General features: G+C 40.7%; 1 protein-coding gene across 5 annotated transcripts in view; it reads right to left on the reverse strand.

Annotated features, from left to right (window-relative positions):
* Positions 1-4,198: 4,198 nt before the first annotated feature.
* COL14A1 (collagen type XIV alpha 1 chain) overlaps positions 4,199-26,298 on the reverse strand; it is a 242,075-nt gene continuing 219,975 nt past the window's right edge. For 3 of the 5 annotated variants that reach the window (XM_082364190.1, XM_082364191.1, XM_082364189.1), the window contains exons 46-48: positions 8,507-8,584; positions 6,676-6,831; positions 4,199-5,061 (exon numbers count right to left, since the gene is read on the reverse strand). In XM_082364190.1, the coding sequence (XP_082220316.1) occupies positions 4,982-5,061; positions 6,676-6,831; positions 8,507-8,584 (314 nt within the window). In that variant the 3' untranslated portion in view covers positions 4,199-4,981. Of the gene's footprint in view, positions 5,869-6,675; positions 6,832-8,506; positions 8,585-26,298 lie in introns of all 5 variants that reach the window. The other 2 variants (XM_082364193.1, XM_082364192.1) reach the window with 1 other exon arrangement.

Genomic DNA, 26,298 nt, shown 5'->3' on the forward strand with positions numbered 1-26,298 from the left:
AGAATAACCAGGACTTTGTGGCAAAGGAATTCTCTGAACTCTGAGCTTGTCTAGCACAAATGGACCGTTTACATCAGTGTTTCCAATGCCACAGCAAATCAGAACAAAAAGTTATGATTTTTTTAAACCAAATAGTTTGGTTCATACCTTGGAAACCTCCATTCTGCGTTTGAACAGCCCTTCTTTTGGGGGACAGGCCCAAAGGGATTAAGTCCTGATGGTTGTCACAGACTAAGTTAGTCATCCAAAATCATTCTTCACCGTCTCAACCTTCTTGAGTTGTTATCTGCCGTTAATATTGTACTTTTACTCTGAAAAAAGCAGAAAAACCTCAAAACCAGCATGCCATTCTAAAATCATTCTCTCTTCCTCCTCAAGTTTCTAACTCAGTGAAATTCCCACTCACTCAATCTCCCAAACTTGCAATCTTGAAACCATTCTTACCTTCTGCCTGTCATTTCCCAACCTTATCCCATCAGTCAAGTTCTGCCCATAGTACGTACTTCCTCATCAGCTCTCAAATCTCTCTCCTCCTCTTATTCCTCACTGCACCACTGTGGTCCAGGCCCTCGTCATCTGAACTACTGCACCAGGCAGCATGGTATATACAGGGAAGGGGTCATGAGCTACGAGAGAAAACCAATTAGAGTTAGAATCCCTTCTTTGCCTCTTCTGTGGATGTGTGTCATGTTACTTACCTTACATGTTTGATCGTTTGTAAAAAGGGAATACTTACCTAACTTGTGGAAATCAACTTAATATAAGGAATCCAGAATAGAGGCTAATACGTGGGAGGTCTTCATTAAATGTCTTTTTCTTTTCTTGATCTTTCCCCACACCAGTCTATCTTAAATTTACACTATATAAAAATTGTGCCTTCAAATAATAAGCCCAATCAGGTCACTTACCTACTTAAAGACCCCTACTGACTTCCTATTGCTTTCAGGCAGAAATCTGAACATTTTGTCACGGGATAGATCTTCCACAATCTTGTCCAAATTACCTTACCTGCTTCAACTTAGAGCAAGAAGTTAGGAAGCTCCTACACCATCATATTCACCTTTTCTTTCCCTACACCCTAATACGTGGCTGAACCCATGGCAGATACTAATTAAAAGTTTGATAGATGGATGGATGCATGCACAAAGAGATGGATGAATACATGAACACATGAATGAATACATGTATAGGAAGACAAGATTTAAATACCTCTTCCTCACATTCTGAAATACTTAATAGATCTGAATTTGCAAGCTTCTAAGAAGCTGATCATTCATTCCTAGGCAATATTGCTGTCTCCTAAATGTTCTGGCTTATAGCTAGAGGTAACTCTTCCCACTATAGACTGAGTATATGATTTGACTCAGATTATAAATCAAACTGTGCTAGGGTGAGATGATTCTACAAACATTTATTGAGCAGCTGTTAAGTGCTAAGCACACTGTGGACAGTCTGAGACTGCTTAAAGTATGCACACAAGTAAAATGGGAGCTCAGAGGTTAAAGAACTCACTAGAAAAGGGGACTATGGTGTCATGGTTATGGAGGTTGTCCAGGTGGTGATGGTGGGGTTCAGAGAAGTCTTCACACAGGAAGAGGAGCCTGGCTTAGTTTCAAATTGTGAATATGAATAAAAGTAGGTCCTTTACTTCTTTGGGACAACTGAGGGAAGCTGGAAATTAAATGTTATTATGGAATAACTGTTACTTTCATAAGGTGTGATAATGAAATTGTGGATTTGAGGAAAATATCCTAGTTTTTCAGGGATGCATGTTGAAGCATTTAAGGGTGATGTGTCATGATGTCCATGTATCAAAATACTTTAAATTTATGAAACAAATATGCCCAAATGGTAAAAATTATTTTTTAAAGGTGATGGTATATGTTTATTTGCTAGTCTCTCTACTTTTCAATATGTTTAACATTTTTCATAATAAAAGTGAAAACAAACAAACAAACAAAAATAAATAGGTCCTTTAAACTGGGGTGGGACAAAGATGAAGGTTTCCCAACTGGAAGAAAAAGCATGCCAAAGATAGAGAAATAAGAGAGAGCATGCATCAAGGGTTTTTGCAACTAGTTCACTGTGGCTGTAGTCTGGAGAATATTTAGCTGAGAGATACATTTCAAAATAAAATAAGAAAAACCAGGTTGGAGACTTGTGGAAACAAAAATGAAAAAGGGATAGTAGAAGGTAGGGAAATGTTCCAGGTGATCTCATCCATTTCCATAGCCTTTAAATACTACCTACATGCACCTGACTCCTAAATTTATATCTCTAGCCCTGGTTACTCTCCCAAACTCCGACTTATGCTCAGTTATCTCCTAAACTAAACTTTTCAACCACTCTGCCCTGAGTCTGTAATTCTAGAAATCAAGAGTTTTTAACCAAAGTGATGAAAATTCTGAGGAGTAATGTCCTTTTATGAAATGATACTTTATTACTTTCAGAAATGATATAAACTATAAATTAAAATATAAGTATATTCCTGCCAAAATAGGTAAGTCAATAAAAATGTACTTCAAAATAAGCTTTTATTACAAGGCAATGTATTGTAAACATAAAAATCTTGAATTTGAATTACACCTTTTATTATGAACATTTCACTCAATAAAAATCTCATGAACTGGGTCCAAGTGATGACAAATTCCAAACTAATGAAATGTTCCCATAGCTTAAATAAACAAATTTAGGTCACCAAGTAAAATCAAAGCCAAGTGTATCTGCACAACTCAAGAATGATATGGGGACGTCACTGGTGGCGCAGTGGTTAAGAATCTGCCTGCCAATGCAGGGGACATGGGTTCCATCCCTGGTCCGGGAAGATTCCACATGCCACAGAGCAATTAAGCCCATGCACCACAACTACTGAGCCTGCACTCTAGAGCCCGTGAGCCACAACTACTGAGCCCGTGTGCCACAACTACTGAATCCCATGCCCGTAAAGCCTGTGCTCCGCAACAAGAGAAGCCACCACAATGAGAAGCCCGCGCACCACAACAAACAGTAGCCCCCCGCTCGCCGCAACTAAAGAAAGCCAGTGCACAGCAATGAAGACCTAACGCAGCCAAAAATAAATAAATAAACAAATATATTTTTAAAAAAAAGAATGATATGAATGGTTTATACATATCAATGGTATAAACCATTCTAGTGGTTTATACTTCACCATTTATATCAAACTTTGAAGGTCTTCTGAGTGACATAAGTAGTCTTTGCATTTCCAAGGGCCAAACACTAACACATACAGAATATCCTCTCTACTCACTTGTTGAAGACCAAGAAATCTCAGATACAAGGGAATGCTATGACTACTGACACACCCCAGTCATTTAAAGAGTTCTCTCAGGTGATTCTGGGTCACATCATTCAATCTTGTGCAAGCTTTCCGCCTCATTAGTCCTGCTTTCTACATGTGGAAGCATGTGCCATAACTAAAAGGGAACCACTGTTGGTTATCTGCTCTCTGTCTTCTTTCATTTCTTGCAAAGGCAGCAAAAAATATATATATGTTTACCTGGATCCCCAAAGGCACACATAGACCCTTTTGTTTGAATACTTTGGATGGGAAGGTCTTAAACCAACCTGTGTGGTGAGGGGACCCAAAGAAGTTCAAGAGACCTTCCTGATCCAGGAAGAATCCAGCTTCTGGTGATAAATGACCCCATCCCTACCTCTGACAATTACCTGTTATTAGGGAGAGGCTACAGAGGAAAAGGAATATACGTTCAGTTTATGGTTCTCTTTCATTTCTATTTTCAACAAACAATTAATAGAACCCAAATCTTTTTCAAACACCTAGTGTTTTCCTTTATGAGCAAAAGACAAATTATAGTTTAGAAATTAGAATCTATTAGAGTCAACCTCATTTCTTTGTCTTCTAGAGTTTTTCAGGCTTTTCTTAAAACCAAAAGATAAGTTCTTTAGGCAAACCTTTATTTAGCATCAGTCTTACATTTTCACAGTCATTGCTGTCTGGTAGGTTATAAATGAATAATAGAATTCTGTCAGTCCATTAGGCTCAAGTCAACTGCCTTTTTCTGTTAAGTGTCCTACCATACTCAGAATGAATGAATGAATGAATGTTTGAATGAGTGTCTAAAGGTAGGCAGCTGTCGTTTTTCTGGTTAAACCTAAGCCAAGACTACAAAAGTTTAAGGTGACATATAGAAATGGAATAAAATAAAAACAATCCACATACATTGTTTTAAAATTTTATTTGCTTAAAAAAAAGAATGGAAATAGGTTTGCAAAAATATATCTGCATGTACAAAGTAATCCATGTGGTTAAGGAGGGCAAGCTCTGGAACATACTGCTGGATAAATTGTTCATCAAAATTGGATCTTTTTCCATCAGAATCAGTGGAAAGTCATTATTTTACATGTCAAAAGCCACTGAAAAAACTAAATCTATTTTTACAATCACCAAATTCAGAAAGGTTATATTCTAACACATATTCTTGGATACCAGTGAAGCTAGTTACCAAGTGATCTCAGAGTTGGACAGATCAATTTAGCAAGAGGTAGTTTCTCCAATCATGTCCCTTCTTTCTTTTCAGCAAGGTCATTCCTAGAGGGGATAAGGATAAACAGCATAATCTTCGAGTCCCTTTGAATTCCTGTTCTGCTGGGACCCCATTTTCCTCAAAGACAGTCATATCTGTCTTGTTGCATTTTAGGACTTGAGATCATCTAACACAGAAAAGATTCCAGAGTTCAAACTTCTTGGCCAATTTTTCTTTGAGCATGCCGTTAAAACAACAAAGAGAAATCAATCCTATGGTGTCATGGATTAAGGGGAATTTTTTAAAACATACTTTTTGTTAATATAACAATATTATTAACAATATCCAAGGAGGAGATGTAGGCTGGTGAAATGAGCCCCCCCCAAAGGTAGCATACAAACCACATAACGACATTCTTCTTGAGTAAGTTGCCTTAGGAGCTTTTGCGGTTGGTCCTCCAAGTTCTCCTGAGACTATCAAATCCCAGAGCCCCACAGCTCCATGGCTTCCAGCTCATCTTGGACAGGGGTGAATTCTGGCTGATCAGGATGGGGAGCTAGAGAGGAAGAGTGGGGGTGGGGACTTGATAGAACCCAGGAACCATAAATTGATATCCTCCCCTTATATGGGTCCATAGAGACATAGTCTCTAAAGTACAGAGATATCCTGCTTGGGTAGAAAGTAGTAGCTACCTTTACCAACCACACTGCTTGCACCTTTCCCAGGAGGTTTCAGACGGTTAGTGAAAGAGGGAAGGCACAGGTATACTGCAGAAATTGTTAGGAAACTAGAATCACAGCCAACTGCTTAAATATTACATGTTTTATTTACAAAAGAAACCCTGAAATATCAGCAGAATGATGAAAGAAAATAAATTTTAAAAACCAATCTCATGTTAGAATTCCAACACCAGGGGACAGTAGTGAGGGGAGGTGATCAGAGGAAGAATGGATAGTAGGGTGGTGAGGGAGAAAGATGCCCAGCAATTTGTGTGGCTACAGGAAAGAGGAGAAGACACATTTAAGTAGCTATTCCTGGGCCTTCACCTAAGGAAGCTTGGGATAATTCTTGGTAGACAATCTTATACTTACGCTCAGTCAGTTTCTATAACAACTGACACATGTGATTTGGTTAAGTTCCAGTCTTATCATTGTATGTGTTTGGAGCAGGGAGGGCAAGAAATGTGACAGTGGGCAGGCAGGGAAGCAGGTGAGGCAGGGAAACAGAGTGCCCATTGTTAGGGGCAGGGGATGGGTGGTGGTGGTCAACAGGACAGTTCTGTATCTGCAGCCAATTGCCCAGGCCAATGTAATCAGTGGAGGAGTTCCACATCAGTGCTGGTAATCATTGTAAGGGATCAGATCTTAATAAGGGACAGGGAAATTTGAGAGAACGGGGAGGGAAGAGATGAACAGAGAAAAACACATCAGCAAAACTTTGACCAGTCCCTCTGGCAAATAAGGTTAAATTTCTTCTAAAGCAGAAAATTTAAATTCATTGGCTAATAAGTTCATTGCCCGAAAGCAGTCTTTGAACCTCTCTCTTGATGCTTCCAAGTGTGACTATATTAGAAAATGTCCCATTACACAACCCTCCAGCATGCAGACCACAGATGTTTTCAGGAAGCATAATCTTTTCGAAATCTCAGTCTAGTAGTTAGTAAGAGGCAAGGACAGCATGGCCACTCTTGTTTCTTAAAATAATCCTTGGTGACCTAAAATGCATGCGGTGGGCAGGATGTCACCCAACAGTATCTCCAGGGCCCTCCTAATTACGGGGAAAGTTCTAAGTTTGAGGTTTCCCCAAAACAGGAGTAAAACTTTAGAGGGCATCATGGCCACACCACAGAAATAACACAGAATGAGAGGCCCCAAAGAATGTTCAAACATGTCCCTCAATGATCAGATATGAGGTCAGAGGCCAAATCTGTGTGGATCGTCATTTGGAAGCAAGGAAGACTTAGATGTGGTATTATTTTAAACTTCCTCTTCAGGGGTAACCTCTATATTAATTTGTACTTTACAGAAGATGCCTCTGGATAATTTAAAAGGTAGTGAGCAATTCAAGCTCTGCTTCCTGCCCATAATAGGTCTGCTTTTATAGCACCCTCACCATTATGATACTAAGCATAGTAAGACATTGCTCAAAGCCCACAAGGGCTGCCACTTACCTCCTACGTTGTAGGCAGAACATGAAGAGGGGTCGCAGTATCCAGGCTGGCCAGAAGGACCTTGTGGTCCAGGCACCCCCAAGTGACCTGGTGGACCCCTTGGTCCAGGAGAGCCAGGGGGTCCAGGGCTTCCTGGCCGACTTTCCCCGGAAGGACCTACGAAGTACCCACCAATGAAAACAGTTGGTCTTTTATCATCACAGGGTGAGTTTTCAGACTACCAAGAAGTAAACTAATGCTTACAAGAAGCCATATTACACATCTTAACAACTAGGGTGATCTGCCTCTCTCTACTCATTGAGTTCTATTCCTGGACAGAGGATCATACTGCAATCACATGTTCTCCTGGAGGTCAATGCTTTCAATCAGCTCAGGAAACCAGAAAAATGTAGTCTTTTTTTATCACCTCTTGGCTATGAAAGAGAAAGGAGCATACCACTGTCAACCTTGTTTTCTTTATGGAGCTTCTGTTTCCCAATGCAGGTTCCTTATGAATTCAGTGTATGGGCATGCACACACACACACACACATACATGTGCACACACACATACATGTGCACACACACATACATGTGCACACACTTGATCTCAACCTTATAACTTATACTGGTTTATGGCCCCAGATAATTGGAATAAATTAGTCTAAATCTGAAAGAAATTATACTGGAGGAGAAAAATGAGAATTCTGAAATTGGACCCAATATACGAATCCAAAATTTCTTTAGGCTAGCTTGAATCAGTTGAGAACTTACATTGAATGAAAGTGAGAGGGGCATTAAAATTTTTGTGAATTTAAGAAGTATGTCAGTCTGGAATTTTTCTGGTTGATGCATTTGTTTTGTTTTGCTTTAGGCCTGGATTCCAACAGTGTTTATAAGGCCTTTTTCAACTAGAAATGAAACTCTTCAACTAGAAACAAAATGAAAATTAGGAACACGTATCACCTTATATTTGAAAAGCATTGTGACTCTCAGATGCATTCAGTTCCGTTCAATTAACATTCACCAACCACTCATTCTGTGTAAGGCACGAGCTAGATCAGTTCCTCATACAATCTCTAACAACAGGAGTATTTATACTCAAAGTGAATCCATTGCATTAGGAATCTCTCCTACAAAAAGTATTTTCCAAAATCATCATTAGGTTGGAAAGAAAAATCGGTAAGTCATTTGATTCAATATGGCTAAGACGGGGATTGTAAATATACAATAGGATTGTAAACTCATAACTTTAATAAAAGAGTATGATCATCTGGAGGCCATTCTAAAAGCACATAGTAAAATACACAAAACTCATTCAGTAAGATGACCATGGTGGCAGAAACTACGAGTGTTCATCAAATATCCATGTGTTCCCCTAGATTTTCAGACACCCTTACAGGTCGGCTGGGGCTATATGACTAGTTTCAGCCAGTGAAATATGACTGGAAATGACATCTTTCATCCTGCATTCAGGAAGTTGATGTGCCTCCTTTATCTTTCTCCTCAAGGCCTTTTGTTCCAAAATGGGGGGAAAGTTACCCTACCCACATGAAACTTTGGGTAAGTATCAATCCACTAAGCACTGGGGATTGATTTGTTACTACAGCATAGCCTAGCCCAGCCTAACTCATGCAACCAATAAGATCCCAGAATATGCTGTGTCTTTGGGGGCTTGTGTATTGGGAGGTTCATTACTAACAAACTGGCCTTCCAATGAAAGGAACGAGAAATATAGCCATTCCAGTTGGACACAAGGATGTAATATGGCCATTTGCCTCACCTGCAATGTCAAGTGAATATAAAGATTTAGGATTTCCATCTTGCAGTTTCCTGTTAGGTAGGAAGAGTTACCTGCTGGCCCAGGGGGGCCTCTTGGACCTTGAGTTCCAATGCCTGGATTTCCTTTATCTCCCTTCACACCAGTTAAACCTATTGAAAAAAAGAAGAAAAAAGAAAGAAAGAAAGAAAAGAAAAGAAAAGAAAGTTCTGCTTAAAATGAAATCTGGGTGGCTCTGTTTTTCTGGGTTTCGAAAGGACATCGCTGATGAAGACAATGATGAGGGTTGATTTAGGGCTATGGTTATCATGGGACTTTTAAATTGAATCCTGACACTGGTGACTTCTGCACAACCACATACAGAAGGCTGGCTCTGTATCTGAGCTTGTCCTCTGTATTTGTAATACTGCAAGTTTATCGTCCTCCCTCCCACTGAAGTGGCTCAGCCTGCAGGGATCTGGCCTGTGTCTTTGCACGCACCAGGCCATTGGACGTATGCAGTTGGCACCCCACGAGTAACACAATAGAAATCACAAGTGGACATATCTAACATTTTCCTTTTGGTCCACCCTGTAATGTATCTGCAAAAGGCATGAATTATAATTAGGCAGCAAAGTTCTAAAGAGCGTGAGTTTCCATTAAAAACTTGGAAGCTTCAGGAAAGCCTGTGTTTGATTTGGCTGATTCAGCCCCATAAAAATCTAAACCTATTCATGTTTCTTTTCCACTGAACAAACTTCTTATTCCAAATAATTTACGGTGTTGTTCACAAACTATACATTTTTACAGGCAGAAAAACAGAGAAATACATGCTCTGACACCTCATCGTCCAAATGGGTCCTATCACAAGACTGCTGAACAGGTGACAGCATGCTATATTGAGGCCCGATTCGTCAGACAGAGAGGAGCATCAGACTGGGGTCTGGGTTACCCTGGCTCGCAACACAGAAAGTCTCTAGTATCTGTTTTTCATGTACAACAATACTTTGAAATAATAGAATGCAGAACTACATCTCTTCGTAATTACAAAGAAATTATGTGTGAACTGGCAAAGCCTAGGAGGGAACATAAATAAAGGAAAGTAATCAATTTGATAGGCAGCAGGCATGCAAATGATCTAAAGTGTTTAAAGTTACAAATAACTTTTTTTTCCCTTCTAAGTGCAATACATATTCACTGTAGGCAAATTAGAAGATACAAAAAGCAAGGACTCCAGTCCTAGAAAATAATCACTTTTAACATCTTGGTTTGTAACTTCCAGAAAGAAAGGTATTGATGTAGTATTTGCTCTGGGAATAGCACTTTTTTTTCTACACTGCACATATACTGATTGTCCTTTCGTTTGAAGTTTTGATGTCTGCTGTGTTCCTTGTTGACCACCTCTTGGGGTCAAGGTATACCTGTCACCTTTAAAAAAGCCCTTCTTCCTTGTTAGCGGTCCTCAGGGCTGCTCCATCCACCTCAATGCTTCCCTAACATCCATGTCTATTGCTTGTGGCCTTGGTGGTGTTTTCTGAGCTCACAAAAGACCAGTACTGCAGGAAGAGGGCAGGGCACTGACCACTGAGCCTCTGACCTCCTGTTCCGAGACTCACTATTCTCCTAGGAACTGACAGGAAGAGAGTTATTTCTCAAAAGTAAAACTACAATCACATCTGAGTTTAAAAATCACGTAACTTACTCAGACAAGCCAATACCAAATGCTCAATTGCTAAATCAAGTTGTTCAGACAGAAAATCACCATAAGTACGTCTACCGGGCGTTGCTCAAATAGCTACTAGTTTAGCTAACTGGGTAATAATTGGAGTGAGTACTTTTGTTTTTTTGCTTTTTATTTATTTATTTTATTTTTGGCTATGTTGGGTCTTCGTTGCTGCGTGCGGGCTTTCTCTAGTTGTGGCGAGCGGAGGCTATGCTTCGTTGTGGTGTGTGGGATTCTCATTGCAGTGGCTTCTCTTGCTGCGGAGCACGGGCTCTAGGCGTGCGGGCTTCAGTAGTTGTGGCACACGGGCTTAGTTGCTCCGCAGCATGTGGGATCTTCCCGAACCAGGGCTCAAACCTGTGTCCCCTGCATTGGCAGGCGGATTCTTAACCACTGTGCCACCAGAGAAGTCCTGTGAGTACTTTTTTTAATAGGAGGTAGATGCTCCCTCACTTGCGAACAATTGTGTCCTAACGTGCATCTGGAAATTTAGCAGAAATAGCCTCTTCTTCTGTGAGAGTTGGAGTTGCTTTCCCCACAGGGAACCACTGATTTTTAAAGAATTAGAACACAAGAAAATACACCGATGACTAACAGTAGGCTGCATGATTAAATGCAGTTACTCAGAGGCCTCCCGTGACCTTACAGTACCTAAGGATCAACGGTAAGGACATGGCTTCTCGCGGATTCTCCACAAGCGGAAGACGTAGGCTGAAGAGGACATCCAGGACAGTATCCTTGGGAATAAGCCCCTGATAAGAGTTTCCTGACCTATCCTTTGCTTATTCACAAAGAAAGCAAAAGGTGGGGAAGACTGGGGTGTAGAACGTCTGGTTGTTTTAATTTTCTAATTATGTAGAGAAAAGCAAGTGGCATTTGTTATTATCTGCAATACAAGTCAAAGTAAGAGAGGAAGGTCCTCAAAAGAATATTCCAGCCCCTCAAGATGCCTTAAAAGAAAAAAAAAAAAAAAAAGAAAGCTTTTAAGGATATAGTTATATATTAACAGAGAATTTTAGATTTCCTTATCCTTGAAGTTATGAAATGTTCCAACTACATGTAGGCTAATAGATCAATATTTGTCTATGTCTTCACTTGTGTTTCTCAGACTGAAGGAATACTCAGGTCCATGACAACCGATAAATTTTTTTTTTGGAATGAAAAAAACATGTTAAAAAACACCATTTAAGGGACTTCCCTGGTGGCCCAGTGGTTGAGAATCCGCCTGCCAATGCAGGGAACATGGGTTCGAGCCCTGGTCCGGGAAGATCCCACACACCATGGAGCAACTAAGCCCGTGCACCACAACTACTGAGCCTGTGCTCCAGAGCCTGTGAGCCACAACTACTGAGCCCGTGTGCCACAACTACGGCAGCCCGCAAGCCTAGAGCCCGTGCTCTGCAACAAGAGAAGCCACCGCAATGAGAAGCCTGCGCACCCCAACAAAGAGTAGCCCCCACTCACCCCAACTAGAGAAAGCCCACACAAAAATGAAGACCCAAAGCAGCCAAAAATAAATACATATATACATACATACATACATAAATAGAGTTAAAAAAAACAAACAAAACACTATTTAAGTACCTAAGATGAGGACTGAAATTGAAGGCTAAGTTTAGAGACCTCAGATCTCTAAGAATAGAACTGGATATACTTTTGATAAGCCTCGTAGGCTGTAATTAAAAGGAAGGAAATAAAATGTTCTAAAATGTCAGCCTGTGACTGTCCATGAAATGACAATAAAGTCTGGGCATAGTCATTCTTTACAGACAAAATGCAGTCATCGCCCATAATAAGGGCTCCCTCATACATCTCTTTTGTGGGGGTCCAAGGTGGGGCCATTTGGTGCTGAGATGGGGTCACCAGAGCTAAGTACCAGCATCTTTTCCGCAAAAGACATGGGAACTCCTGAGTTCACAGGATATTCCCTCCTGAAATACCCTTTCCACCTTGGGTGTCTCCATAAATACTCTTCATTCTTAAAGACTCAACTCAAAGCTTCTTTACAACCACAACAGGCAGAAGCACAACAAATTCAAAGGGGCAAGGATTATCTATCTCAATCATGGCTATATCCCCAACATTTCTATGGTGCCTTCCACATAGTACCTAACCCACAAATATTTATTGAATGAACAAATGAATGAATGAATGAATGATTTGCTTCCGTATTATCTGTGCCTCCTTTGGCACTTATCCCATGGCATTGTTTGTTCTCATGTTCATCTTGCCCGGCACCATGAGCCTGATGACTGCAGGGATCGTGCCTTATTTATTGCTCTAGTGTCAGACCCAAGCACAATCTCACACATAGTAGGTGTCCAGTAAATACTGGAAGGCTAATAGAATGACTGAATGTCTACACCAAAATGCAGCTGACTGGTAAAAAGCAAGCATGACCTTTGAAGGATCAAAAAAAAAAAAATCTTTAGGCTGGAACTCTGCTTTTACTTTCACATGCCTGGCTTTTGTGAAAACTTTTTTTCTGACAAGTTCCTTATGTGGCAATATTAACTACTAGAGTCATTTAGAGATGAATATCGTGGACTCCAATTAAATTTACGTTTCTGTCATTTCTTAAAAAATGAGCATAGGGCTTCCCAGGTGGCGCAGTGGTTGAGAGTACATCTGCCAATGCAGGGGACACGGGTTTGAGCCCTGGTCCGGGAAGATCCCACATGCCGTGGAGCAACTAAGCCCGGGCGCCACAACTACTGAGCCTGCGCTCTAGAGCCCGCAAGCCACAATTACTGAACCCACGTGCAACAACTACAGAAGCCCGTGTGCCCAGAACCCGTGTTCCACAACAAGAGAAGCCACTGCAATAAGAAGCCCGCGCACCACAACGAAGAGTAGCCCCTGCTTGCTGCAACTAGAGAAAGCCTGCGCGCAGCAACGAAGACCCAATGCAGCCAAAAATAAATAAATAAAATTTTTTAAAAAATTGAGCATAGCTGATATAAATGAAGATCTAACATACCAAAAATATGATTTAGCTAAGATTAAAATATCCTTAGTTTTCTGTGGAGTTACCAAAAATATTTAGAATAGAATAAAATCTTTTCTATTATTTATTTGTTCATTCTTTTTTCTTTTTTTAATGAGAATTTTTATGATCTACTCTCTTAGATCTTACTCTCATTAAAATTTTAAGATCTTACTCTCTTCTTTCTTTCTTTTTTGAAACTTTTAAAATAGACTTTACTTTTTTAGAGCAGTCGTAGGTTCACAGCAATACTGAACAGAAAGTAGAGAGAGTTCCCGAATATCCCCACCCCCTACACTTGCATGGCCTCCGCCATGATCAACATCCCTCAGTAGAGTGGTATATTTGTCATATTCTTTCTTTTTTAAAAGTCTCATTAGAGGGCTTCCCTGGTGGCACAGTGGTTGAGAATCTGCCTGCCAATGCAGGGGACACGGGTTCGAGCCCTGGTCTGGGAAGGTCCCACATGCCGCGGAGCAACTAAGCCCGTGCACCACAACTACTGAGCCTGTGCGTCTGGAGCTTGTGCTCCGCAACAAGAGAAGCCACGATAGTGAGAGGCCCGCGCACCGCGATGAAGAGTGGCCCCCGCTCGCCGCAACTAGAGAAAGCCCTCGCACAGGAACAAAGACCCAACACAGCTAAAAATTAAAAAAAAAAAAAAAAAAGTCTCATTAGAAACTACATCAGGGCTACCTGATTCTCCCTTACTACTAATCTAACACTGACCCTCCACTTTTCTTTTACAGATCTACTAAGGCAGAGACATGTTTGTTCTAGTTCATCATTATATTCCTAGTACCAGGCACATATTAGTCACTCAAGAAATATGATGAATGAATGAAATACAAGGTCTGATTGCAGATTTTGACAAACCAAGAATGTGACCAGTTGGTGTATCAGCTATTCCTATAAATGGCCTCACCAGGTTTTGAATGCTAGATGCTTTACATGTATAAACTCACTTAGTAAACCATAATTCAAAAAGAGTCATGTACCAAAATGTTCATTGCAGCTCTATTTACAATAGCCAGGACATGGAAGCAACCTAAGTGTCTATCATCGGATGAATGGATAAAGAAGATGTGGCACATATATACAATGGAATATTACTCAGCCATAAAAAGAAATGAAATGGAGGTATTTGTAATGAGGTGGATGGAGTTAGAGTCTGTCATACAGAGTGAAGTAAGTCAGAAAGAGAAAAACAAATACAGTATGCTAACACATATATATGGAATCTAAGGAAAAAAAAAAAAAAAAGGTCATGAAGAACCTAGTGGCAAGATGGGAATAAAGACACAGACCTACTAAAGAATGGACTTGAGGATATGGGGAGGGGGAGGGGTGAGATGTGACAGGGTGAGAGAGTGTCATGGACATATATACACTACCAAATGTAAAATAGATAGCTAGTGGGAAGCAGCAGCATAGCACAGGGAGATCAGCTCAGTGCTTTGTGACCGCCTGGGGGGGTGGGATGGGGAGGGTAGGAGGGAGGGAGATGCAGGAGGGAGGAGATATGGGAACGTGTGTATATGTGTAGCTGATTCACTTTGTTATAAAGCAGAAACTAACACACCATTGTGAAGCAATTATACTTCAATAAAGATGTTTAAAAAAAAACAACTCACTTAGTCTTCACAAGAACCAAGATGGCAGGCAATACTCTTAACCCTAAAAGAGGCCTGTGATTCAGAGAGGTTAAGTCATTTGTCCTTAGCTAGTAAGTAGCAGAGCCAAGATTTCAACATAGGCAGGTTGATTCTGAGGCCTATACACTTAACCACAACACTCCCAGCCTCTCCATCCCAAGCTGGACTTAGAGGCTGAGTTTGTCTTGTTTGCTGTAGTCATGGCTTCCTGAACTGCCTGTCCAATCAATCTGCACATTTTCTCTGGTCCCACACTCAGAAATCAGCCCTGTGGTTATCGTATTTCCTCAACTTACTTCCCTTGGTTTACACACTTGCCCTCTGCTCTGAGCAATACTTGGGGTTGATTTTAATAGGATTTATCCTGCTCACACTGATGATTTGCCCAGGATCTGGCCTTTGGTTATCAGTTTCCTATTTTCTTTGGCCTGTTGGCCTCTGAGTGGGAAGATTTTACACATTTCTATGGTCCCATGACCACACCAAGCACTCAGGCTGGAGTCTTATGCTACTCCATGGAGCAGAGACATTCCCTCTTTATTCCAGACATTCTGAGCAACTCTCAGAATTTATGCCCAGGCAGATATGCAAGGCCTGGGTAATGTTTTCATTGTAATTCTACCAAGAAGCCGCAGAAAATGTGAGACAAGGCTTCAGCTGTGTTATTACATTGTCTGTTGCCTGGGAAATGGCTGGTGATAAATTCCAAGTAGAGTCTGTTTTTCATTCAATATATGCTTGAATGCCTGCTAGGTACAAGGTACTGGATCAAGTACCTAGCTACAAGGTGGCAGATTAATTGGACTCAATCCAACAAGTATTTTATGTCCTTTTCCAGGCTCTGCTATTTTTACATGCTTGGCCCATAGGATTAGTACCAGCATGTGCAGCTCCACATTTTGTGCTATGGTGGCCAAGACTGCAAAATACATATTGGTTTTAAATGTAAAAGAATCTTTGCAAACCATTGCTAAGGGTCTCTCTCCCTATTGCCTTTTTCATAAAACAACTAGCCATCTAGTATGCCTCTATAATTCAGGGCTCAGCCAGGGAAAGGTAAACCACTCTAGATCTTTCAGGCAAAGGGAATTTAATACAGGGATTTGGTTACATGGGTGACAGAAGGACTGAGAAGCCAAATAGAAATGATGAGGCAACCCATAACATTAGCAACAGCAGGAAGCAACTATCACCCCTAGGTGTGCAGGGACCAAGAGAGGAAATGGTGTGTCTGGAGCCTTCTGGTAGGATCTAGAATGAGAGTGACAGATGCTCCAGTGGAAGCAGGAGCCACACAGGGGCTGTAGCCACAGCTGGAGTGGCAGAGGAGGCAGGGGTGGGGCTAAGAGGAGAAAGAGTCTGACTCTTCTCCTCTTACCCTCTAATCCTCCGCAGTGCCTCCCATTGGCTGAACCTGCTCAGGAGCAGAGGACAAAGGAGCCTGGAAACACGGTGACGCACAGCTAAAGGAGGGAGAGGAGCAAACCGAAGGCAAACTCCCAGTCCAGTCCTAATATCAGATGCTGAGAATTCAGAGTCAAAAGCATCCTTCCTGCCTGTCACAGGTCACCATGCAGTAGAGAAAACAGACAAACGAGTAGCTATAATGCGGTATGAGAATTGCAACAACAAAATATGAGGGCGTCAAATTGAGGCATCTGTGGGGAATCTCAGAACGCTTTCCAAAAGAGCTGACCCTTGGAGTTAAGTCTTGAAGAGCAGGCATTAGCCAAGCAAAGAAGGGGTGGATGGAAACGCACACGCAAAGGCTTGCTGATGAGAGAGAACAGGGCATGCCTGGGGAGCTAGAGATGGTTTGGAATAGCTTTGGCGGCTGCCGGCTGGGGAGTGGTCTAGGCCACATCAGGACAAATTTTGTGTATCAGACTGAATTTGAATATGGGCCCTTAAGTGCATAGAACTCCTTCAATCCTTTCTACCTACCTTTTTTTTTCCCTTTTTTTTTTTTTGTTTGTAAATCATACTATTTTTCTTAAAGAGGAACTCAAACTGTTTAAGCTTCGGGACCCACAAAACCTGGGTCGGCCTCTGCTGGAGGCTACAAAGCAATACAACTAGCTGAGGTGGACCAGAATCCCGCAAAGCTCAACCCCATCAATAAACACTGTGCTGGTCTCACTGAAAAGCTGAGGAAAACGCATTGAATCATTAAATACGGCTACCCAGTAGCCAAAGGAACCCACTAACCAGATCAAGAGCAAGACAACAGGATATTTTGCACTTCCATGTTTTCTATCACTCAGAGACATGATAATATAGGCAGGAGGTCCTCAGGTCTTTTGACCACAGACATCTAAATTAGACACACTTACATCTGGGCAGTGGAGGGCAGGGGGAAGCACAGAGGGAGGAGGCAGTGAAGGAGGGAGAAGGGAGGAGAGAGGAGAGAAGATGATGAGGTACCCAGCTCATCAACACACACTAACCCTATCTCGTTGTTTGCAGGTTGACAGTTCACAACTGCAGGGGTGGAGCAAAAGAGAACACGGATTAAATAGGGCACCAGGAATCCTGGTGTTTTGTCCATCTAGTTTTGCCACTGATATTATGACCTCATAGGTACATAATGTCAGACCAAACGCCAATCTATCACTTTCAGCTCCAAAGTTTTGATTGCTCTTCCTCAAACGCCATATCATTTCCAGCGTTGACTGTTGGGAAAATTATAAATGATACAAAGTTAGCAGGAAAATGAGCCAATTGCTATAGCTTAAAAAATGAGTATTGTAGGTTCAGCATGAATATTCAGCCATTTGATGGTATTTAAATAGATATTTAAATTAGAGCTTGGTCTGGTCTTTATTCTTTACAGAACTGAAAAGTGATGTGATGCTCTCCATTCTCGGAAAAGAAGGGAGTTTTGTCAGGGCATTGGGACAAGGCCAGGGTCTATGGAGTTTAAAACAAAATGTGTTACGGCCAACAGCCCTTCATAATAAGCATGAAGAATCACTATTAAGATAAATACATCCTATATCTAAGATCTTCATCATGTTTTTCCGAGCTAGTAAAAAGTCCAGAAAAGTCAAATTGCTTTGCTATATTCACATAATAATTTAATGTCAAAGTTAAATCTAGAACCAATGAAAATGGAAAGGGTTAATGAATATATCTTCTCTATGTATGTTTTCACCCATCTACACAAATGCATTTGGTATACTTATTTATTACAATGTATTTATTGCTTTAAAAGCCATGTCAAAAAATTCACTGAAAATGGTTTATCATAGCTAATATAAACAGCTTTAGTTTTATCATATAAACTAGTACATAGTATACTTCCATTTCACTTGTTTATGTTCAAGGCCAGAAATTTAGAAAATGCCAAAGTACATTTCCACATTTAAAAGATAGGGAGGGAGTGGGGAAAAGAGAATTGGATGAAGGACATCAAAATGTACAAACTTCCACTTATAAGATAAATAAGTACTAGGGATGGAAAGTATGACATGATAAAAATAATTAATACTGCTGTGCATTATATATGTAAATGGTCAAGAGAGTAAATCCTAAGAGAAAAATATTTTCACAAGAAAAAAACATTTTTTTCCAATTTCTTTAATTTTGTATCTATACGAGATGATGGATGCTCATTAAACGTACTGTGGTAACCATTTCATGGTGTAGGTAAGCCAAATCATTATGCTGTATGCCTTAAGCTTATACAGTGTATGTTAATTATATCTCAATAAAACTGGAAGAAAAAATGATAAAAAATAAAGTGAAGGGAGTCTCTCTCTTTCTCTATTTCCAGATTATTTGTGTGTGCGCACGTGCTCACACACACACACACCACACACAGAGGCAATATAGGCAGAAGATCCTTTGACCTTTTTACCACAGACATCTAAATTAGACACACTTAAATTTGGGCACTGAAATATCCAAGGATTTTTCTATGCATTTGGGAAATGCATATAAAATATACCCAGTATAACCAAAACTTCTATTTAAAAATTTCTCCCTGCTTTTCTGGCTAAAATTATATGATGATGATTTGAAGAAAATGCTGACGTTGTCAACTTGGCAGTCATTGGCTATTAACAGGATGTCTTTAGATTGATGAACTAAACCACATGGGCTTCTGCTTTTATCATGGCTCTAGGGTTGAATGAGAAATGGCAGCCAAAAAGCTCGCCAAGTGGTAATTAACACCATAAATCTCTTATGAGTCATGAAATAACTATCAGATAACAGGTATTATGAGGAATAAAAGGAAAACAGACATTAAATTTGGGTTGTGGGGAGCATGTAGTCTCACTGGTGAAACAGGATTAACAGAGGTGAAACCAATAAAGGACAATTCAAGAAAGTATATTCTACCTTGGTGCTAAATGACATGTTTTACACAGTAATGAGGTAGGGATCAGCCATCCATTCATTTGTCAAATATTTGTTCAGCCTCCTTGTGGAGGATGCAGAGATGAAAGGCACAGTCCCATTCAAGGAACTAACAGTCCAGCGGGAAGACAGACAAGTACACCGACAACTACAATATAATGGGAAACTGCTATGATGGAGGCATGTGTTTGGGGACCAGGGAGTACAAACGAGAGCGATGTTACTCAGATCTTCCACCTGTTCATCCAGTTGGAATAATGTAGTGTAGCAACAACAAACACACTGGCCAAACAAATAAACCACAGTGAGGGATGAGTGGTCTGGCAGAGCTGACTCTTGAGATGAGTTTCGAAGTTTGGGTCTGAATGAGCCAGAGGAAGAAAGAGAGTTCTGGGGAGTCAGAATAGCATGTGAAAATCCATGAAAGGCTATAAGAACAGGGCACAACAGGAATCAGCACTGAGTATGGAAAGGAAAAGGCATGTATGAAGGATGTGGTAAACCGAAATAGTGGTCTGAATTCTTCACTATTCTGCAATAGAATTATGCATCTGTTCTCTTGCAACAGGCTCATGAATTTCCCTATCCCTTGGATTTTGACTTGGCCATGTGACTTGCTTCAACCAATGGGATATCAGTGGGCAATGATGTGAACAGAGGTTTAAAATATGATTGGTGGGTGGGTTGCCCTGTTTATTTCTGCCAATGCCATAAGGAGAACATACTCTAGGGAGCTACTGCCCCCCTAGCCAGGGCCCCAGCACAGCAGAGCTGCCCTTGCCTCCCACAGACATGTGGTGAGAAATAATATCTATTGTTGTATGTTACTGAGATTTTTATGGTTTCTTATGCAGCAAAAGCTGACTCATACTGAGAGCCCTGAGCAGTTCAGTTTGGCTAGAGCAAAGGGTACAGACTTGAAGTGAAGCTGGCTGGAAAACATAACCCGGGACTACACAAAGATATCTTCCTGAGATGGCATTAACATTGGGCAGTATTTCTAGCATATTACCCATTACCCAAGACAAGGACTGAAATCCAATGCAAAGAATCTGCTACAACCTACTACACAGACATTCTAATTAAGGATTTCAAAAAAAATTTAAGCTACAGAAACAACTATATCAGTTTTCATGGCAAAAAGAAAACAAAACAACAGCTACAGTTTTTCATTATTGTAAGTCATATTACAGTAGTACGAAGCGTGGGGACACAATTTAATGATAATTTTAATTTGTCAATGACTTTTTAAAATAATTCTTTGTGTTTGACTGGCAAATGATTTTATCCTGACTACAATGAATTCCAGAAATAGGGACACGAAAAGTGTTAGTCTACGAAAAGCCTTTTCCAATAGGTGCTACTCTTTCAAGGTGCTTAAATCTACATCTTATATTTCCCTCTAAAAAGCTACATCTGGCATTTGAATAATTTAAAGGAGGTGGGAGAGAAAGACACCCATTTAAATGGTGAAAACAGGCAGACACAGCATGAGCCAACCCTTCACAAGTGTGCTAGAAGTCAGACTGCGTGGAAATCATTCTTACAGATGAAAGCATCACCCTGGTTAGATGGCAAGGGCAGAAAACCTTGGTTTAATTTAGAACAAGGTGATTAAATACGTATTCACAAATTCTATGCTCCTCCCTTCAAATGTACAGCTTAGTCCCCCTCTACTTGAGCATGGGCAGGGCTTAGTGACTCCCACCTAATAAAGAGACTATGATGAAAGCACAGCTGTGACTTCTGGGACTAGTTACAGAAGGTACTGTGGACTCATCCCTGCTCTCTGGCAGGGATTACTGGCTCTGAGGACAGCGGCCGCCATGCTGTGAGAACATCCAAAGCATCCCTGTGGAGAGCCTCATTCTTCTCATGCAAATATAAGCAGAGAAGTCAGGGAGGGCCTGAGACCCTGCTAATCATTCTTGATAGTGAGTGAGCCAGCCATCCTGGAAGTAGATCTGCCAGCCCCATTTGAGCCTCCAGATAACTGTAGCCCTGACTGACATCTTAACTGCAACCTCATGAGAGACCCTGAGCCAGAAGCACCCAGCTAAACTACTCCTGAATCCCAGACCCATTAAAATCCACGATTATATATGTTTTGTTGTTCTAAGCTTCTAAGTTTTAGAGTAATTTGTTCATAGTAATAGATCAATACATAGGGCTTCTTTCTGCAGCCATGGTAAATGTAAAGGGTCACTCTGTAACAGGAAAAAAAAAAAAACAACCTACAGAATAAAAGATGGTACAAAGAGATAAAGAGAAAGAGCATTCATTGTCAATGCCTTAAGGTCACTACACATTAGGAAAACACAATCCATCAAACCTTCAGAGAAAGGTCTTGTTCCAAAGGACATTCAAATTGGACTTTACCGGATAATTAATGGGTGGGAAAAGAGAACACTCTTTATTTCTCTGGAATTCATCTCTCAGGATATGAGAGGGAGGGGATAGGAAAGCAAGAGAGGAAGAAGGTAAACATGTATTTCAGCAGATTTTTATCAGCAATGAAAAGACGATGTCTCATGCAACTGAGTATCAACCATAATACAACATCACAGGGAAGACTTGTAAATATTTAAGCATCAACCAGTAACTTATTATGAGAGCTCTACTGGCCCTCTATCTTTCATCAAGTTGATCTGTCCCATAAAGAGAATTTTTCCAGGAATAAACCAGGATACAAGGGACATTAAGAAGTTTCACAGATGCTTACCATTGAGGCATTCCTGGCTCACAACTACTACGCTTCATTTCTGAATTTGTGACCAAAGTTTTCTGCCAAATGTATCGTCTATGCCAACAGCTCTTTTCAGCCACAGGAATTGAACATAAGAACCCTACTTCTCTCTCCCAGCTTTGAATCCACTGGGGGCCTAGCTTCTTCTCTAGACTTCTCAGCCCTGTGGATTCACAGTAAACTGTGGCGTGAGCATAAGGGACTCAGTGTTAGCTTTAGTGTGCGTGCAGCATCTGCTGCCCTGACAACCACTTCTCTGTCTCTGAAAGGTGGTGTCGCTGACTTAACGGCAACCAGAAGATGGCCGATCCCCTTTCTATCTGTGTCTGCTTCGGGGAGTTCAGTTGTGTTTCATCTTATCCTTCTCCCATCCCCCTTTTCTCATCTTCTGAAACAAAGACCATCTTTTTCAAGTTAACCACAGAACCCGACTGATAAAAACTGATTTTAAATATTGTCTTTCTTTACATTCAGTCATTAGAAATTTGGTCTTCGGTGGCAGGGAAAGCTCCAGGAGAGGCATTTTCCGACTTCAAAAGTCACTCAGGGATTTTATCCTCAAAGAACAATAACAAATTAATCCTGGGAGCCAAGAGAGGGTAGAAACTGCCCTAGCATCAAGCTTTTAGACAAACGTGATATTTTCTCTTGATTAAAATGACATTCCAATATTAATATTTTTTAATCCTCAATAATAATATTGGAGTGACTAGAGCTCTTACATCCAAAAGATTTGATCCCACAGAGCAGACGTAAAGTGCTCATGAAATTTATAGAAACCAATGAAGTCCAGCAAAGGGAAAGTCTTTGCAATGATAACTTCCAGTCATTTCCAGTAAACTTTTTCCAGGTGCTGGCATAGGGAAAGACATGACCCCCGTCTAGTAGGAAAAAAGACATAATGAAAAATCAAGAGATGTGTTAACCAAAAAACATGTGCCTGAAAAAGTAGGAGAAGGTAATATACATTTATTTGCATAATGCCAATGATATACTTGCTATCTTAATAGATCTTCACTGTGAACACAATAGAGACAAATGCAGAGACATAAGTAATTGATACAGCTCAACTATATCATCTTGAATTTGGAGCTGTTGCATTTTAATAATTCTTAAATACAAGTACATTTTGATTTCTTCATTATGTTTCCATTGTAGTTATGCTGGAAATCTATATATTGGAATAAAGTATTTGACCATAAATTACTCTCCTTTTATTTCTTTATATTATACAGTAGGACATTCTATTTTTTTAAAATTATGTGTGAAGGCAGGTAACATTTATTATCTATAAGTTTCAGTTTAGAACAGTAACAGAAATGTTGCAAATTATTTGTTATAAATAGGAGACAATATGTTTGCTAGGGTTGAGAATCATGGCTTTATAGGTTTCAAGTCCCTTCCCACCTCAGGACCTTTGCACATGCTATTGCTGTCTTTGCCTAGAATGCTCTCTTCTGACTTTCTTTCTTACTGATATGGCAAACCCCTAAACTTTCAGGTCTCGGTTAAAACAGCACTGACTCAGCAAGTAAGTCAGAGTCCCCTCTTCCATGTTCATAGAGCAACCTACATTTTTTTATAACACATAAAAACTGAAATTAAGCTATTCATGGATTTTTTTTGTTTAATATCTGTCTCTATGCTAAGTACATAAAAGGCAAGAGCTGTATCCCCTGTTTACCACTATGCTGTTAACACCCAACACCAGGCCTGACATGTAGTAGATGCTCAGTAAATGCTGGTTAAATGAATGAATGAAGATTCAGAAAGATTAAGCAGCCAAGATTACATAGCTAGTATGTGGCAAAGTTAGGATCCTAACCCATATGTGATTGATGCCCCAAACTGCATTCTTTCCATCCCATCATGCTATTTCCAGCTAAAGCAGCGTCACACATAGTAAGGTGAAAACGGTTTCTCTTCTAAAATATCAGAAGTGAAACAAGATTAAATTACTTTGTTCCAGGTTTCTCCCTATTTGCCCCCAGGCTGAGATACTATAATAGAAGTATAACTTCTATACATGCATCTCAAATTGCCAGATCCATGACCAATTTCCCTATAGGTTACTGCCCTACTGGGCCTATGCTAAAATCTAGAATTGTCAAGTGCCAAAATGTATAACCGTAAGAAATGTTTTTATCAGGGACTTCCCTGGTGTCCCAGTGGTTAAGAATCCACCTGCCAATGCAGGGGACACAGGTTTGAGCTCTGGTCCGGGAAGATCCCACAGGCCGTGCAGCAACTAAGCCCATGAGCCACAACTACTGAAGTCTGTGCGCCTAGAGCCCGTGCTCCCCAACAAGAGAAGCCACTGCAATGAGAAGCCCACGCACTGCAATGAAGAGTAGACCCTCCTCGCCACAACTAGAGAAAGCCCACGTGCAGCAATGAAGACCCAACGCAGCCAAAAATAATAAATTTTTTAAAAAATGTCTTTATCATGTTCATAGGTACCCAAAACAGGCTTTGACTTCTCAAAGCTGGTCATCTGCCGGGTCACGGATGCCCCAAGGCTATCCAAACACAGCAGAACAGAGTGCATTAAGAAGCTTGCAAATAGTACAACTATACCCACTAAAACACTCCAGTTAGTCTAGCAGTTCGTATGCTATGAACTGTGGATATTAGGAGCCATAATGAAACAGGGTTCACCAAACCCTGCACAGTGCTGGCCTCCTCTGTGAAACCCCCGCCAAGCAATGAATTTAAAGGTGACAACAGGGCAGAGGTGAGCAAGCACAGATATTCTGGAATCATACACATCTGGATTTGAATTCTGGTTCCCTGCTGTTCAGCTGTGTGGCCTTTGTGACAACTGACCATCTGGCTGAGCCTCAGTTTCCTCACCTAAAAATGGGGCTAATACGGATCTCATAAAAGTTTTATGAGCATTAATAATGTACTAAGCAACTGCTGGTTTATTAAGTAATTGCTTAATAAATGATAGCACCATTTCTTATCAAAGGCCACAGTGCTGTCTTCCTCTAAATTCTGACAGCATGTATTTTCTACATAACTTGCTTAGCAGTTGCCATCTCCCTACTTGTACATTCAGTGATATATCATATTCTTTCCTTACCCAAACCGTGTCTTCTATTTTATCCAAATGAGATTGTATACATGGGACCGAGCACAATATTGGCAGATGCATTTGGCGCCTAACATAACAAGCAAAAGCCATAAATCATAGTATTATCTCACACACTGCGCAGCCAAGAGCCTTACATAAACCTTGAATTTCATAAATATTTGTTGATTTATTATAGAAAATAAACCAGCTATGAATTCCAGCTGTTATGGATATACAATCTAAACATGAAAATCTTTAGTTGGATGGTTCCTCTGATCCAATATATTTTGGAGAATCATGGAAACTGAAGGAGTTGCATGAAGACTGAAATCAGGAAAATCTCCCAGTTCTTTTCAGATAAATAAATAAACTGAATTTTGTGGACTCTAGACCAACTAAGCTACTGTTGTCTGGGTTCATAGATGGTTCAAGATATCAGTGTGGATAATGAACATTTAAATAAATGGAATAAGGAAATAAACAGATTAGTCATCTGGGAATGACATGCAGAGATCAGAATCAGAAATTGAGTTGTCAAGAGGATCTAGTTAGAATCACACAAGGCTGATTGGAGAGTGAGTTAAGGTCAGAATAGTTAGGACTCAATTGTCACAGTTCAGGGAACAACAGAGGAACAAGAGAGGAACCTCAGAGCTGATCCCACCCATTTTTCTAAATTTTGGAAGCCAGGCTACAGAGCCATTTACCTGAAGATGGTGCAGAGTTTAATGGGGAAAGGCCGCAAAAATGTAACCTAGTCCATGGAGGAATCGCTTTTCTTTGACATGAGTTAACAGTGTAGTATAAGTGAGGAGAGAAAGCAGGCGCATCACATTTTGCTTCTGTGATGCAAGTGGAACAAACCCATTCAATTCTGGGTGCCAATAATCAGCCAAGTCTCAGCTGGGTTTAAGCTTTGGAGGAACAATGTGAGCTGCAGGATCTCTTTGAATCATTAAGCTTTGAGGATTCTCTTTCTATTACAACCTATGGCAGAAGACAGCTAAGAGACTGTTCCACACAATCTTATGAAAAACACTTTGTTTAAGTTAAAGGAGAGGGCTTCCCTGGTGGCGCAATGGTTGGGAATCCGGCTGCCAATGCAGGGGACACGGGTTCGAGCCCCGGTCCGGGAAGATCCCACATGTCGCAGAGCGGCTAGGCCTGTGAGCCACAACTACTGAGCCTGCGTGTCTGGAGCCTGTGCTCCGCAACAAGAGAGGCCGCGATAGTGAGAGGCCCGCGCACCGCGATCAAGAGTGGCCCCTGCTTGCCACAACTAGAGAAAGCCCTCGCACAGAAACGAAGACCCAACACAGCCAAAAATAAATAAAATAAA

Source organism: Balaenoptera borealis (genome assembly GCF_965194805.1).
Source record: "Balaenoptera borealis genome assembly, chromosome: 17".
Classification (NCBI taxonomy): Eukaryota; Metazoa; Chordata; class Mammalia; order Artiodactyla; family Balaenopteridae; genus Balaenoptera; species Balaenoptera borealis.